The sequence below is a fragment of the Entelurus aequoreus genome, linkage group LG04, assembly GCF_033978785.1.
Source record: "Entelurus aequoreus isolate RoL-2023_Sb linkage group LG04, RoL_Eaeq_v1.1, whole genome shotgun sequence".
In the NCBI taxonomy this organism is placed as follows: domain Eukaryota; kingdom Metazoa; phylum Chordata; class Actinopteri; order Syngnathiformes; family Syngnathidae; genus Entelurus; species Entelurus aequoreus.
Genome location: NC_084734.1, coordinates 5263429 through 5277983, shown reverse-complemented (window position 1 = coordinate 5277983; position 14555 = coordinate 5263429). Strand labels below are relative to the sequence as shown.

At 41.8% G+C, this 14555-nt stretch overlaps 1 protein-coding gene across 1 annotated transcript in view; it reads left to right on the top strand.

Moving 5' to 3' along the window:
* LOC133648209 (dedicator of cytokinesis protein 2) overlaps positions 1 to 14555 on the top strand; it is a 337149-nt gene that overhangs the window by 98355 nt on the left and 224239 nt on the right. The window contains exons 21-23 of the mRNA XM_062044062.1: positions 1723 to 1857; positions 11046 to 11154; positions 11314 to 11384. Coding sequence (XP_061900046.1) covers positions 1723 to 1857; positions 11046 to 11154; positions 11314 to 11384 — 315 coding nt within the window. The remainder of the gene's footprint in view (positions 1 to 1722; positions 1858 to 11045; positions 11155 to 11313; positions 11385 to 14555) is intronic.

Genomic DNA, 14555 nt, shown 5'->3' with positions numbered 1-14555 from the left:
GCCATCTCCTTCCCTAAGTTCTTCAAATCAGTGATATATCTAGTTGCACCTGTTGGTGCAATCTTGTATTCTCCTCTTTCAGCTTCACTGAGAGTCTTCATTTCTTCTCTGAACTTTCTCAATTCCATCATACCATCACAATATTTTCTCTCTCTGATAATCTGTTCTTGGAAATTTGCGACATCTTTTTTAACACGTCCATGGAGATTGTTGATATTGCTTCGTACCTCATTGACATAGTTTTGTAAAGTTGCTATTGACACTTTTAAATCCAGTTCCACTTCTGGTAACCCTGTACTGCTCCGTTGACGACTTCTTGCTGTGATCATGGTCGCTCTGCAGTGAAGTGAAGCCGTTGGTGTCGTTCGCTTCTGCGGCAAGCGGCGACTGTTTGTGGATTTTATTGAATTTCCTCAAATGCATGCTGCACACATTTGTTGTTGTAATATTTTAGCACACAAAATACCTTTTCATTGTTAGTGCATGTCTGTGGAGTTTGCCCTCCCGTGGGTTCCCCAGATCCCGACAGGTCCTCCTGTACGCCCAGTAGTCAGGTTTGACAATTGTTTTATTTTGCTCACACACAGCAACAGCACTCTGCTCTGCGAATTTCCAGTCTCTCTAGTGTGTCTTTCCGACGTGTGTGTGTCCATGGGTCTGCTCACCAGCAACACCAACTCCCACAGGTGTCTCGTTACGGCTGCTGCTAATAAGGGCGACAGGTGACTAGATAATCATCCCCAGCTGAACAATCTACTCACCTGCCGCTGGCTTCGAGGCCGGGTCATACACACCCCATTCCTGCAGGAGGCACGCCGACCACGCCCTCCTCCACAATGTCATTATTCACCCTAACATACTTGAGCAAGAATTGGTGATATTATTAGGCTACAAAATGGTGTCAGATTTTTTTTGCCACTCCCTGTATATTGTAGTGGGTATTTCATTAACTGCATTGCTCATTATATGTAATATTAATAGATTATATTTAAAAAGCGCTTTTCTAGACACTCAAAGTGCTTCACAAGAACTGCGAACCCATCATTTATTCACTCCACATTCACACGTTTATGGTGGTAAGTTACATTTGTAGCCACAGCTGCCAATTTGCGCCTTCACATTCATAAACCAGTGTGAGCCCACATCCCACCCCCCGGATTGTAAATAATTCAATGTATATACTCTGATGATTAACTTGTGTGATGACTGTATTATGCTGTTAGTATATATTTCTACCATGAATTGATTAACGTGGACCCGACTTAAACAAGTTGAAAAACCTACTCGGGTGTTACCATTTAGTGGTCGATTGAACGGAATATGTACTGTACAATCTTCTCATAAAAGTTTCAATCAACCAATCAATGAAACCAGTTAGTTGCACAGCTTACATATGCAGAAGGTTTTATCTAAGTGGCTGAATAGCTCAGTTGATACAAAGTCTGGCTCTTCATGCAAGGGAACCACGACTATTTCACGGTTTGCTGAGAAAAATTCTGGGCTTTTGGACAAATGATATAGTCACAAATGATGATGGTTTGACTTTTGAAGCTTATTTTTCCATCCAAAAAAATATTTGAAATCAGAATTGTTCCACATAGGTTTGAGGTTTGAGTCTTCTCCTGTCTCACTTCCAGAATTATTTACTCAAAGGGTTTTAGAGAACACATTGAAAAATTGTTTTTCTATCTCGCTCACTTATTTCCCTGTGTTCTCTAACAGAAAGTTGATGTTGGTGCTGAAGAGATACCTGGACGTCTCCAGTCGAGGAGAACGGTGCGAGGCAATCCTCCGAACTCTGAAAGCTTTGGAGTACATCTTCAAGTTCATCGTCCGCTCACGAATTCTCTACTCCCAGTGAGTGTTGCCTTGTGTTTCTGCGTACGCGTTTGTGTGTTGCTTCTTTTGTGCACTGTTCCCCATAATGAATTGTAACTTCTTTGAGAGAGCCACCCACATGCCAGTAACCAGTAGCGGGCCGTGCGTTTCAGTGATGTCCGACTTTAATGATTACCTCTCAAAATACCATCATTGATGTCACCACATGACCATTGCTGGAGAAATACTATACAGAAACACATCTACACACTGCGCATTGTATCACCTCAACAGTGTACAAAATGGTCTATTTTCTGGCACATTTAAAAATAAAACCGCATCAGCAATTAAAACATCTTATATAGTAATGTCAAAATTAAAATAGTAAAAAGAACATTAAACTTGAAAAATTTGAGAAATTAAATATTTGAACTCACAATTTGTAGAACCCATTCAACGCCGTACAAGCCAGTGGTACTGCTCGTAGTCGGTTGATTCGAGTGGAAGTGACGGGCATTTCCGGGGTTGGCCGACATGGTCTCACAAGATGTAGTTTCTCTTTAAATATCCTTCTTGAAAATGGCCTGGCAAATACTGTATATATCTGCCACCTAATCAATGTTATGTTCTCCTTCTTTGTGGGTTAAAAAAGTGAGTATCTGTGATTTCTCTGCTAGCCCGGTATGGCTACGGCACAACACTTCCTGCTTGAGTAAATTGCAACCTGCGATTGGATACTCACTTTGGAATGACAAGTGAGTATCCAATCACAGTCTCGTTAACATCAGGCTACCTAGATAGGCTACTGTCAACAACTTGTGATCTGATTGGTTATCGCAGCGGATGAATTTATTAAATTCAGTCCCGGTGTGGCTTGCTGATCTGCATAACACCGCCGCGGCTCAAACCAGTGAGTATCCAATCACAGGACGCGTACATGTTTTTTTGTTTTTTTTGTTGGTTTATTATTTCTTCGGTCAGTGGTCAACAAAATAAACAAACATTTTACATAAACAAACAGTTGAAAATGTTGCAGACCGAAAGAGTTTAGGCTGAAGTTGAGCACTTATTGCGACTAACCCTATAAACAATGTCAAATACAAGATGAGCTTCCTAAGAATATGAAATTTCCTTTGCACAACATATTATAAATACACCTTGTACACAACGTAAACACTGTTCAATTATATACACAGTAAATACATGTGAAATATTCATGTACACGTGTTGGTTAAACCTTTGTACCAATGATATACTATATACAAACAATTATACTTCCATTATTATTTATATCCCACATTTAGTTTTTAGTTAACAATAATCATAGTATTAACTACTGTGTTGATTCAAGAGTGATATCTTTTTCCAAGACATTGGTCTTAAAGGCCTACTGAAAGCCACTACTACCAACCACGCAGTCTGATAGTTAATATATCAATGATGAAATCTTAACATTGCAACACATGCCAATATTAGATTAGTAAAGTGCAATTTTAAATCTCCCGCGAAATATTCTGCTGAAAACGTCTCGGTATGATGACGTTTGCGCGTGACGTCACGGATTGTAGCGGACATAATGGGACAGCATTGTGGCCAGCTATTAAGTCGTCTGTTTTCATCGCCAAATTCCACAGTATTCTGGACATCTGTGTTGGTGAATCTTTTGCAATTTGTTTAATGAACAATGAAGACAGCAAAGAAGAAAGCTGTAGGTGGGATCGGTGTATTAGCGGCTGGCTGCAGCAACACAACCCGGAGGACTTTGAGTTGGATAGCAGACGCGCTACCGTGAGTACGCAGCTTTGGCTTCCAAACATTTGATGGCTTGCCCGTACGTGCGTGCCGCTATGTGCATGTCACGTACGTAACTTTGGGGAAATATATGTGCTGTATGAACTTTACGGAGGTGAACGGTACTTTGGGCTGTGGGATTGAGTGTGTTGTGCGGGTGTTTGAGTTGTATTGGTGGGTTATATGGACGGGAGGGGGGAGGTGTTTGTTATGTGGCATATTAAATATAAGCCTGGTTGTGTTGTGGCTAATAGAGTATATATATGTCTTGTGTTTATTTACTGTTTTAGTCATTCCCAGCTGAATATCAGGTCCCACCCGCCTCTCACAGCATCTTCCCTATCTGAATCGCTTCCACTGCCCTCTAGTCCTTCACTCTCACTTTCCTCATCCACGAATCTTTCACCCTCGCTCAAATGAATGGGGTAATCGTCGCTTTCTCTGTCCAAATCACGCTCACGGCATTGTAAACATTGGGGAAATGTGAGGAGCTCCACAACCTGTGACGTCATGCTACTTCCGGTACAGGCAAGGCTTTTTTATCAGCGACCGAAAGTTGCGAACTTTATCGTCGATGTTCTCTACTAAATCCTTTCAGCAAAAATATGGCAATATCGCAAAATGATCAAGTATGACACATAGAATAGATCTGCTATCCCCGTTTAAATAAGAACATTTCATTTCAGTAGGCCTTTAAAGTGTTTTTTAAATGTGTTAATGTAACTGGAACATTTGAAGGAATGATCCAAGCTGTTCCACAGATGAACCCTCCCTGACAGAAACACATCTACTTTTTAAGCTCGTTCTTATGTTTGCTTTCTGAAAGACAGCTGAACATCTGAGGTCATAGGAACTCTCCCTAGGTTTGAACCTCTCCTGCAGACACCCAGGCAGCATGTGGTAATGAGCTTTGTACGTCACTATACCAGTTTTGAGGTCAACAAGATTGTGCAGTTTTAATGTTTTTAATTTAATAAACAGAGCATTGATATGGTCATGATGTCATAAATGTCACGTTTAACGTGAGGCCATCTAGAAGGCCTTACTGACAACAACTCGTGATATGATTGGCTATCGCAATTATCTATCAACTGTATGTGTCCGTTCACTTACAGTGCACAGACGCCTGCATTGTTAATTCTGTAGGCAGTTTTGGTACAGCATGGCAACATAAGCTAGCTGAATTCTGATTGGATACAAACTCTAACCTAAAAACAACAGCACTGGAAGGAGCATAATATGACATGAAGAGAATATGAATACTTTTAGATAATAGGGAAAGTAAATTAAAAATTACTTTTATCTTTAATTATGATCATGATTTCTGTTATGTTAGTCCAGCAGAGAAGGCCTTGCTGGCCCTGACGGCCCACCACTGCCAGTAACCCTGCATCTGCGTCCCTCTAATCAACTTTGACAGCGGAGCCAAGGGTGTTGATCACTGTGTTAGTGGCGGTAATAAGCATGTAAAAGGTTGCAATTAAGAGTGCATGGCTGCAGTGTGACAGAATGACTTAAGTAGATTTAGGATTGCTGTGGTCATCTGCAAGATCAAACCCTAAACTGATAAAATCTAGGTTTTTTAATATCTTAACGAAGGAAAAACACGACAAAAAAACACCCTACCCTAAGATAACAGATGCTATACTTATTTAATGGCATATAACTGTATATACATTTGTCACCTAATAAATATATGCATATGAATGTGTTCAGATCTCATCAAATTTGAAAGAGAGTGCGGTTTGGACACATTTTTGTTGATTTTAGCTAAAATGTCATCGGGGAAAACATCAAACTTCCACAGGGATTCTAAAAAACACATTTATTAAATTTGGCCCCATGGCCACATTTTGAGTTAAAGTGACATTTTATTTGGTGATTTGTGATCTTCTGGCTGGTAATAACGCCAGAAAGTGAACTCAAATAATTCAAGAAGTTGTGTTAGAGCAGTGGTGTTAAAGCTACTTTTACAAAATTTACATCGGAAAGAATTACTTAATTTGGTAACATTTATTTGCATAGCTTATTTCAACGCAAACACAGGAACATTTTGCTAATTTTGCGGGAACATTAACAAAATGTTGTTCACATCTCACATTTTGTAATAATGAAATCAACAATTAGCATCTTTTATTTCAGTATGCATTAATTTTTCGTTCAGTTTTTTCCTTACTTATTTTACTATTAGAGCTATCTGGACAAACACGATATTATGTTTAATTTATATGACTGACAACATTTTGTACCAAGGAAGCAGATCTCCACTCAAACAGTGTTGTCATTGTCTTATTGCTATTTTGTGGTAATGTGTCATTAAAAAGAGGCATATTGTCCGAATTGAACTGCCCCAAAAATACTGAGAGTGTAAGAACATTTTCCTTACTACTTAAAATCAACTGGCGCCAACCAGTAGCCTGTGAGCTACTGGTTGGCGACACCTGTATTAGAGAAACAAAACACTATGATAATGGTAACTTCTGAGCAGGGGAGACACAGCAGCATGACAAATATTAAGAAAGAATATATTTTAACCCTGCTAAGATAACTTTGGTTATGAATCGATTGGTGTGTGTTCATCATCCCAAAACTCCAGCCTCCCCAGGGCGTCTCTGCCTCTGTCCTATCTGTCACTTGCCAACCACCTGAAGTCGATAACGTCCAGCTCCCTCAGCTTATTGTGTTCTTTTTTCCTCTGTCCTTCATGGCCTGCAACTTTCGTTGCTTTGAACAAATGTTGCCGTTCTTGTTTCTTTTTCCCTTCCCTTCAGCAACCACAATGCGTCTCCTTTGTGTCATTCCATCCAAGCTCACCTTCCCGGAAACAAGTTCTCCTCCCTTTGGTGTTGAGGCGTGGATGTAGAGTCGTCTTGAAGTGATACGGTCGTAAATCACATGCTTTGTGTGGGCGCGTTGTTTTTGTTGCAGCTTCCCTCCCACTCAGACTGTTTTGTTACGATCAGTCACCCCCTCCCACTTGTTATCGTCTCCTCTTCATCATACTTCCTTTATACCCATCTGTCAGTCACTTAAGTTGTTGCTGTCTGCACAAAACCCCAAACTCCTATTAAGCCATTTAAACCCAGTGGGGATGACCTCTGTTAAGACAGAACACCAATATTGGCAACATGTATCTCTTCATAAAAAATGCACACATACATTACATTAGTGGCATGCACAACCTACAATCACACCATCTAGACATACCGGCCACACGTACTCCTTCACAGACCCAGCTGCTGGATTAAGTGGAACAATGCATCCGTAATCAGAATAGTAGTGAGTGATAATACTGCTGTGTGGTACCGCCTAATCCCTCCCTCACAAACTGAATCTGCCACGTGCCACATGTTAATCCCTCCCTCTGGCGCTCATAACTTTTATTGTAATTAACAGCCGCGCAGCGCCACTGAATCACAAAGACATGCAGATGGCCATATGAAAAAGGAAAGGGCAGAGATGGAAGTCAGAATGTGGGCGATTGCATTGTTTATGATTTATTCACTTGCAGGGGCCTCACAATTAAAATGGAGTCAAGGTGTTAGGGGTCAGTGTGTCCAAATAGTCTCACTTGTAAATTAGTTCACAAGTATCAATAATAACAACATGATCACTCTATATATTTAGAATAAATTGGTATTAGTATCTACATTGTGCACCTCAGTATTTTGTCCCTGAATAAGTGTCAATGTTTGGGGCAATATTATCTGCTCATATTCAACCAAATTCTTCAAAACTCATTGGAAGGTGCTTCACAGTGCAGATGGACAAGGCCCTGAAGCATACCGCCAAAGCAACCAAAGAGTTTTTTAAGGCAAAGAAGTGGAATGTTCTGCAATGGCCAAGTCAATCACCTGACCTGAAGACAAAACTTTTGCTGAAGACAAAACTGAAGGGAAAATGCCCAAAGAACACGCAGGAAGTGAAGACAGCTGCAGCAGAGGCCTGGCAGAGCATCACAAGGGACCATACCCAGCGTCTGGTGATGTCTATGGGTTCCACACTTCAGGCTGTCATTGACTGCAAAGGATTTGCAACAAAGTATTAAAAAGTGACAATTTTATTTATGATTATGTTAGTTTGTCCAATTACTTGTGGCCCCTTAAAAGGTGGAAGGCACATATACAATGTGTTGTAATTCCTACACCGTTCACCTGATTTGGATGTAAATACTCTCAAATTAAAGCTCGAAGTCTGCACTTAAAGCACATTTTGATTGTTTCATTTGAAAACCATTGTGGTGTTGAACAGAGCTGGAATACTGAAAATGGTGTCAATGTCTATACTCTATATCTGGAAATGACTCACACAGAATCCCGGGAGCCATTCGTCAGAGGTGCTGCTCCAACCTTAGCGGCAGGGAGGAAATGGAATCCATCTGCAGCAGTTGCAGTGGCAATGACTGCCCTCAGACACCAGGATATAGTGGGGCATGTCCAATATGGCAGAGGGGGCCTTGGTTTGGAAGCAACAGCACCCACATGGCAAAAGACAACTGCAACCGAACGGCGGCACATGTTTGTGGAGGAAGTGCGCCACCAGGAGGAAGCAGCCAGATGTGCCAAGGCAGTCTCCCAAGCCCAGCAAGGCCGTTGGATGAAGTGGGAGGGCGTGGAAAGGAGAAAAATCATGTGGAACGACATATGGAGCATGAAGTCTAATAGACTAAGTTTCATCATTAGAGCCACATATGATGTCCTGCCCTCTCCAACCAACCTACATCTCTGGTATGGAGAGGAACCAGCCTGTCTCCAGTGTACAGCCCCAGCAACCCTTCAACACATCTTGGTGGGTTGCAAGACCAGTCTGACTCAAGGGAGATACACCTGGCGCCACAACCAGGTACTGAAATGCTTGGCTGCCGAACTTGAAAATAAGCGAGTAATCACCAATGCCATGCCTCTAAATGCTCAGGCTACCTTCCCACGCAAAACAACTTTCATCCGGGAAGGAGAGAAACGGCGGACCAAGCCATCACCTCCAGACTCAGGACCACTGAACGCAGCCCGGGATTGGGAAATGCGGGTAGACCTCAGCCAGATGCTTATCTTCCCACCCGAAATTGCAGCGACCAACCACATGGTGCCACCATGCGACACACACCCAGGTCTGATCAGCCTGTGGTGGGCCAACCTCGGCAGAGCGTGTCTTGTGATGAATGGCCGAAACACCCAATGACGTCAGGAAACACAACTGAAGATGTGTCGTACTGGTGGCACCACGTGATTATTGCCACACATCTCCAACCCCAGTTAATTGTTGTGCTGAATATTTAGGGATCTTTAACAACTAGTCCTATTAAGAATCATATATATATATATACTGTGTGTATATATATATATATATATATATATATATATATATATATATATATATATATATATATATATATATATATATATATATATATACATATGTGTTAGGTCAGGAAGAAACACAGATTTTATATAATAAAATTCCTGAAGAGCAGGGAAACCTGCGAAACAGGCTTGTAGGGATGAAATAGCCTCTGTGTTTATATATATATATATATATATATATATATATATATATATATATATATGTATATATATATATATATATATATATATATATATATATATATATATATTTATATATACAGTATATATATACACACAACACCAGTTGTCACGTTGTGTAAATGGTAAATAAAAACAGAATACAATGATTTGCAAATCCTTTTCAACTTATATTCAATTGAATAGACTGCAAAGAAAATATATTCATTGTTCAAACTGAAAAACTTATTTTTTTTTGCAAAGAATCATTAACTTACAGTTTAATGGCAGCAACACATTGCAAAAAAGTTGTCACAGGGGCATGTTCACCACTGTGTTACATGGCCTTTCCTTTTAACAACACTCAGTAAAGGTTTGGGAACTGAGGAGACACATTTTTGAAGTGGAATTCTTTCCCATTCTTGCTTGATGTACAGCTTAAGTTGTTCAACAGTCCGGGGGTCTCCCTTCTGCTATTTTAGGCTTCATAATGCGCCACACATTTTCAATGGGAGACAGGTCTGGACTACAGGCAGGCCAGTCTAGTACCCACACTCTTTTAGTACAAAGCCACGCTGTTGTAACACGTGGCTTGGCATTATCTTGGTGAAATAAGCAGGGGCGTCCATGAAAAAGACGTTGCTTGGATGGCAACATTTGTTGCTCCAAAAGCTGTATGTACCTTTCAGCATTAATGGTGCCTTCACAGGTGTGTAAGTTACCCATGTCTTGGGCAAGGTGATGTAATCAAGATGGCGGTGCACACGGTCGCTGCGGCTTTGTGCTCTCCTTTTCAGTGTTTTTTATTAAAGTTTTTGTTAGTACTGTTTTGTTTGTCAGTTACCGTCAGTCGCGCAAACCCTGTCTACAGCCGACAAGCTCTCGCAGGCATTGGATTGCAGACAGAACAACTGATAAACAAGGACTTTATACACTCGCACGACATACCGCAGGACATAGCCCGCAGACCGGGCTCACCGTGGATGGTCATACCTGCAGGCAGGAGGAGACGTCGGCGCAGGGAGAGAAGACAAAAGCGAGGCTGCCGAGCAGGCGTTCTCGTGCAGCTTAGAAAGCGGCCACACAAACCACCGCTTCCCGGCATTTTTCTCTCTAATGTCAGATCCATCGTGAACAAAATGGATGAGCTGAAACTGTGGACCGCAGGTAACAGACTCATCCAGGACTGTCTTGGCTCCATTCATCTGTACCAGACACAGCTATTGAGCTAACAGGGCGCACAGTACACAGGCAGGACAGAAACACCAACTTTCACACTCGGCACAATGCAGTCCGGAATGTTCTCCTGGCGACCTCCAAACCCAGACTGGTCCATCAGATTGCCAGATGGGAAAGTGTGATTCATCAGTCCAGAGAAGGCGTCTCCACTGCTCTAGAGTCCAGTGGCGACGTGCTTTACACCACTGCATTGGACTTGGTGATGTATGGCTTAGATCCAGCTGCTCGGCCATGGAAACCCATGAAGCTCTCTGCGTACTGTACGTGGGCTAATTGGAAGGTCACATGAAGTTTGGAGCTGTGTAGCAACTGACTTTGTCTTTGCACTATGCTGACCTCTCTGTCAGTTTACGTGGCCTACCACTTCCACAGTTGACTTTGGAATATTTAGGAGCGAGGGAATTTCACGACTGGATTTGTTGCACAGGTGGCATCCTATGACAGTTCCATGCTGGAAATCACTGAGAGCGGCCCATTCTTCCACAAACATTTGTAGAAACAGTCTCCATGCCTAAGTGGTTAGGACACCTGATTCTCATCATTTGGATGGCTGGCCAAATACTTTTGGCAATATAGTGTATATTGCAACTGAGTACTGGTGCAAGCAATACAGACCATAGCTGAGAAACATGTATTTTGATGTAAAGCATTCAATGTGTAATGCTGTGGCCTCCTCAGGCTCTACGAGGGCAACGAGCAGGCAGAGTTTGAGGAGTCGCTGAGGAAGCTTTTTGAGTCCATCAACAGCCTGATGAGGACGGACTTCACCACCACACTACTGCTGCGGGTAATTGCTCGCACTTTTCACCGCACGCCCTAACTCTTAATCACCTTCACCCTGTCTTAAGATATCATTTTATTCTCTCACCATCAGTAGAAATGGAAAAAGGAGGGGAGAAAACAACCCTGTAATGTAAATAATTGAAGTGTGTGTCTGCATGCTCAGGTTGCTGCCCTGAAGTATCTGCCAACAGTGCTGCATGATGTTGAGAAAGTCTTTGATGCCAAACTGCTAAGGTAAGCTTGCTGTCACACACACACACACACACACACACACACACACACACACACACACACACACACACACACACACACACACACACACACACACACACACACACACACACACACACACACACACACACACACACACACACACACACACACACACACACACACACACACCTTATCTTGGGTCCCATTCAATAATAGAAACACAATAACAATGTATAGGAGCTTTTGTCCCACCAACCCCAAAGCTCATCCTTCTGTCCAAGTGCACCTTCCTCCCAGAGGCGAGCTTTAGCTTTTTATCCGGTGATAAAAATCTCATTAGGATGACATATACACAAGGACATGAGCTTCTGCAGTCTGCAGCGCTTCCATTTTGCCGGCGAATGGACAATTTCGGTGAAACAATCAAAGCGAAACCATCTTCTCTTAACCCTGCTCTTAACCTTCAGACCTTCAATAGCACTGTACATTTCTGCCCTGGAAATAAATACTTGTTTTTGTTTCCGCACCAGAGAGTTCAAGCACTTTGTTGGTCGTCTCAAACATGAATTCATGGTAATGGCTTGACCTTTCCACTTGACAATAATAGGACCTTTCTGCCATGTTATATGTCCTTCCATCTTCAATCCTCACCACCAGATGTATGTGCGGAGGTGTGGTGCATACTCGACTGTATATTGCTGGTGGACTAGCACATCTGTCAGTTCAGTCGCCGCCTTGAGTGGGAGCGATGTCAACACAGTCACAAAGGTGCTATGTGACACCTGCTAGCACAGAAATACACACTTAAGACAAGACTTAAAGGCCTACTGAAAGCCACTACTAGCGACCACGCAGTCTGATAGTTTATATATCAATGATGACATCTTAACATTGCAACACATGCCACTACGGCCGGGTTAACTTATAAAGTGACATTTTAAATTTCCCGCTAAACTTCCGGTTGAAAACGTCTATGTATGATGACGTATGCGCGTGACGTCAATCATTGAAACGGAAGTATGCGGACACATTGAATCCAATACAAAAAAGCTCTGTTTTCATCTCATAATTCCACAGTATTCTGGACATCTGTGTTGGTGAATCTTTTGCAATTTGTTTAATGAACAATGAAGACTGCAAAGAAGAAAGTTGTAGGTGGGATCGGTGTATTAGCTGCAGCAACACAGCCATGAGGACTTTGAGGTGGATAGCAGACGCGCTAGCCGGCGCTAGCCGGCGCTAGCCGGCGCTAGCCGCTTACCGCACGGATGATCGGGTGAAGTCCTTCGTCCTTCCGTCGATCGCTGGAACGCAGGTGAGGACGGGTGTTGATAAGCAGATGAGGGCTGGCTGGCGTAGGTGGATAGCTAATGTTTTTAGCATAGCTCTGTGAGGTCCGGTTGCTAAGTTAGCTTCAATGGCGTCGTTAGCAACAGCATTGTTAACCTTCGCCAGGCTGGAAAGCATTAACCGTGTAGTTACATGTCCATGGTTTAATATTATTGTTGATTTTCTGTCTATCCTTCCAGTCAGGGATTTATTTCTTTTGTTTCTATATGCAGTTAAGCACGATGCTATCACGTTAGCTATGTAGCTAAAGTGCTTCACCGATGTATTGTCGTGGAGATAAAAGTCACTGTGAATGTCCATTTCGCGTTCTCGACTCTCATTTTCAAGAGGATATAGTATCCCAGGTGGTTTAAAATACAAATCCGTGATCCACAATAGAAAAAGGAGAGAGTGTGGAATCCAATGAGCCAGCTTGTACCTAAGTTACGGTCAGAGCGAAAAAAGATACGCCCTGCACTGCACTCTAGTCCTTCACTCTCACGTTCCTCATCCTCGCTCAAATTAATGGGGTAATCGTCGCTTTCTCTGTCCGAATCGCTCTCGCTGCTGGTGTAAACAATGGGGAAATGTGAGGAGCCTTTCAACCTGTGACGTCACGCTACTTCCGCTACAGGCAAGGCTTTTTTATCAGCGACCAAAACTTAAACGTTGATGTTCTCTACTAAATCCTTTCAGCAAAAATATGGCAATATCGCGAAATGATCAAGTATGACACATAGAATGGATCTGCTATCCCCGTTTAAATAAAAACAATTCATTTCAGTAGGCCTTTAAAGCTCTAAGATTTGTTTTCCTTTTGTGTTTTCCAGTGAGCCAGGCTGCTATTGATTGATTGATTGAGACTTTTATTAGTAGATTGCACAGTACAGTACATATTCCGTACAATTGACCACTAAATGGTAACACCCCAATAAGTTTTTCAACTTGTTTAAGTCGGGGTCCACGTTAAACAATTCATGGTACAAATATATACTATCATCATAATACAGTCATCACACAAGTTAATCATCAGAGTATATACATTGAATTATTTACATTATTTACAATCCTTGGTGTGGGATGTGGAGGGGGGGGGGGGGTAGGTTTGGTTGATATCAGCACTTCAGTCATCAACAATTATATCATCAGAGAAATGGACATTGAAACAGTGTAGGTGTGACTTGGTAGGATATGTACAGCGAGCAGAGAACATAGTGAGTTCAGAAAGCATAAGAACAAGTATATACATTTGATTATTTACATTTGATTATTTACAATCCGGGGAGGTGGGATGTGGAAGGGAGGGTGTTAGTTTAGGGTTGAAGTTGCCTGGAGGTGTTCTTTTAGTGCAGTTTTGAAGGAGGATATCACTGTTTACAATCACTAAACTGCTCATCGTGGTTCTCAAACTTTTTTTCACCAAGTACCACACTCAGAAATCTCCAAGTACAACCATAATGACCAACATGAAAACATAGTGGCGTAGTAGGCCTACGTATTCATTTAAAACAAGGCAGAGGTTATCAAGTATTTCTGATATTTTTGGCCACTAACGTCAGACTTACACTTAGACAAACTTTAATGATCCACAAGGGAAATTGTTCCACACAGTAGCTCAGTTACAATGATGGAAAGTGTAAGGATGGAAAGGACAATGCAGGTATAAATAGACTAAATATAGCGATATAAAATATAACATATATACGTAATATTTACATAACATATGTACAGTATATTATATATACTGATATATTATAAAACACACTGTTACACTCAGTTTGAACAGTTACACGATATTTAATTAAGTGTTTCTTTGGCGTACCACAAGATGAGGGATGTCAAAGTGGTGTTCATTGAGGGCCA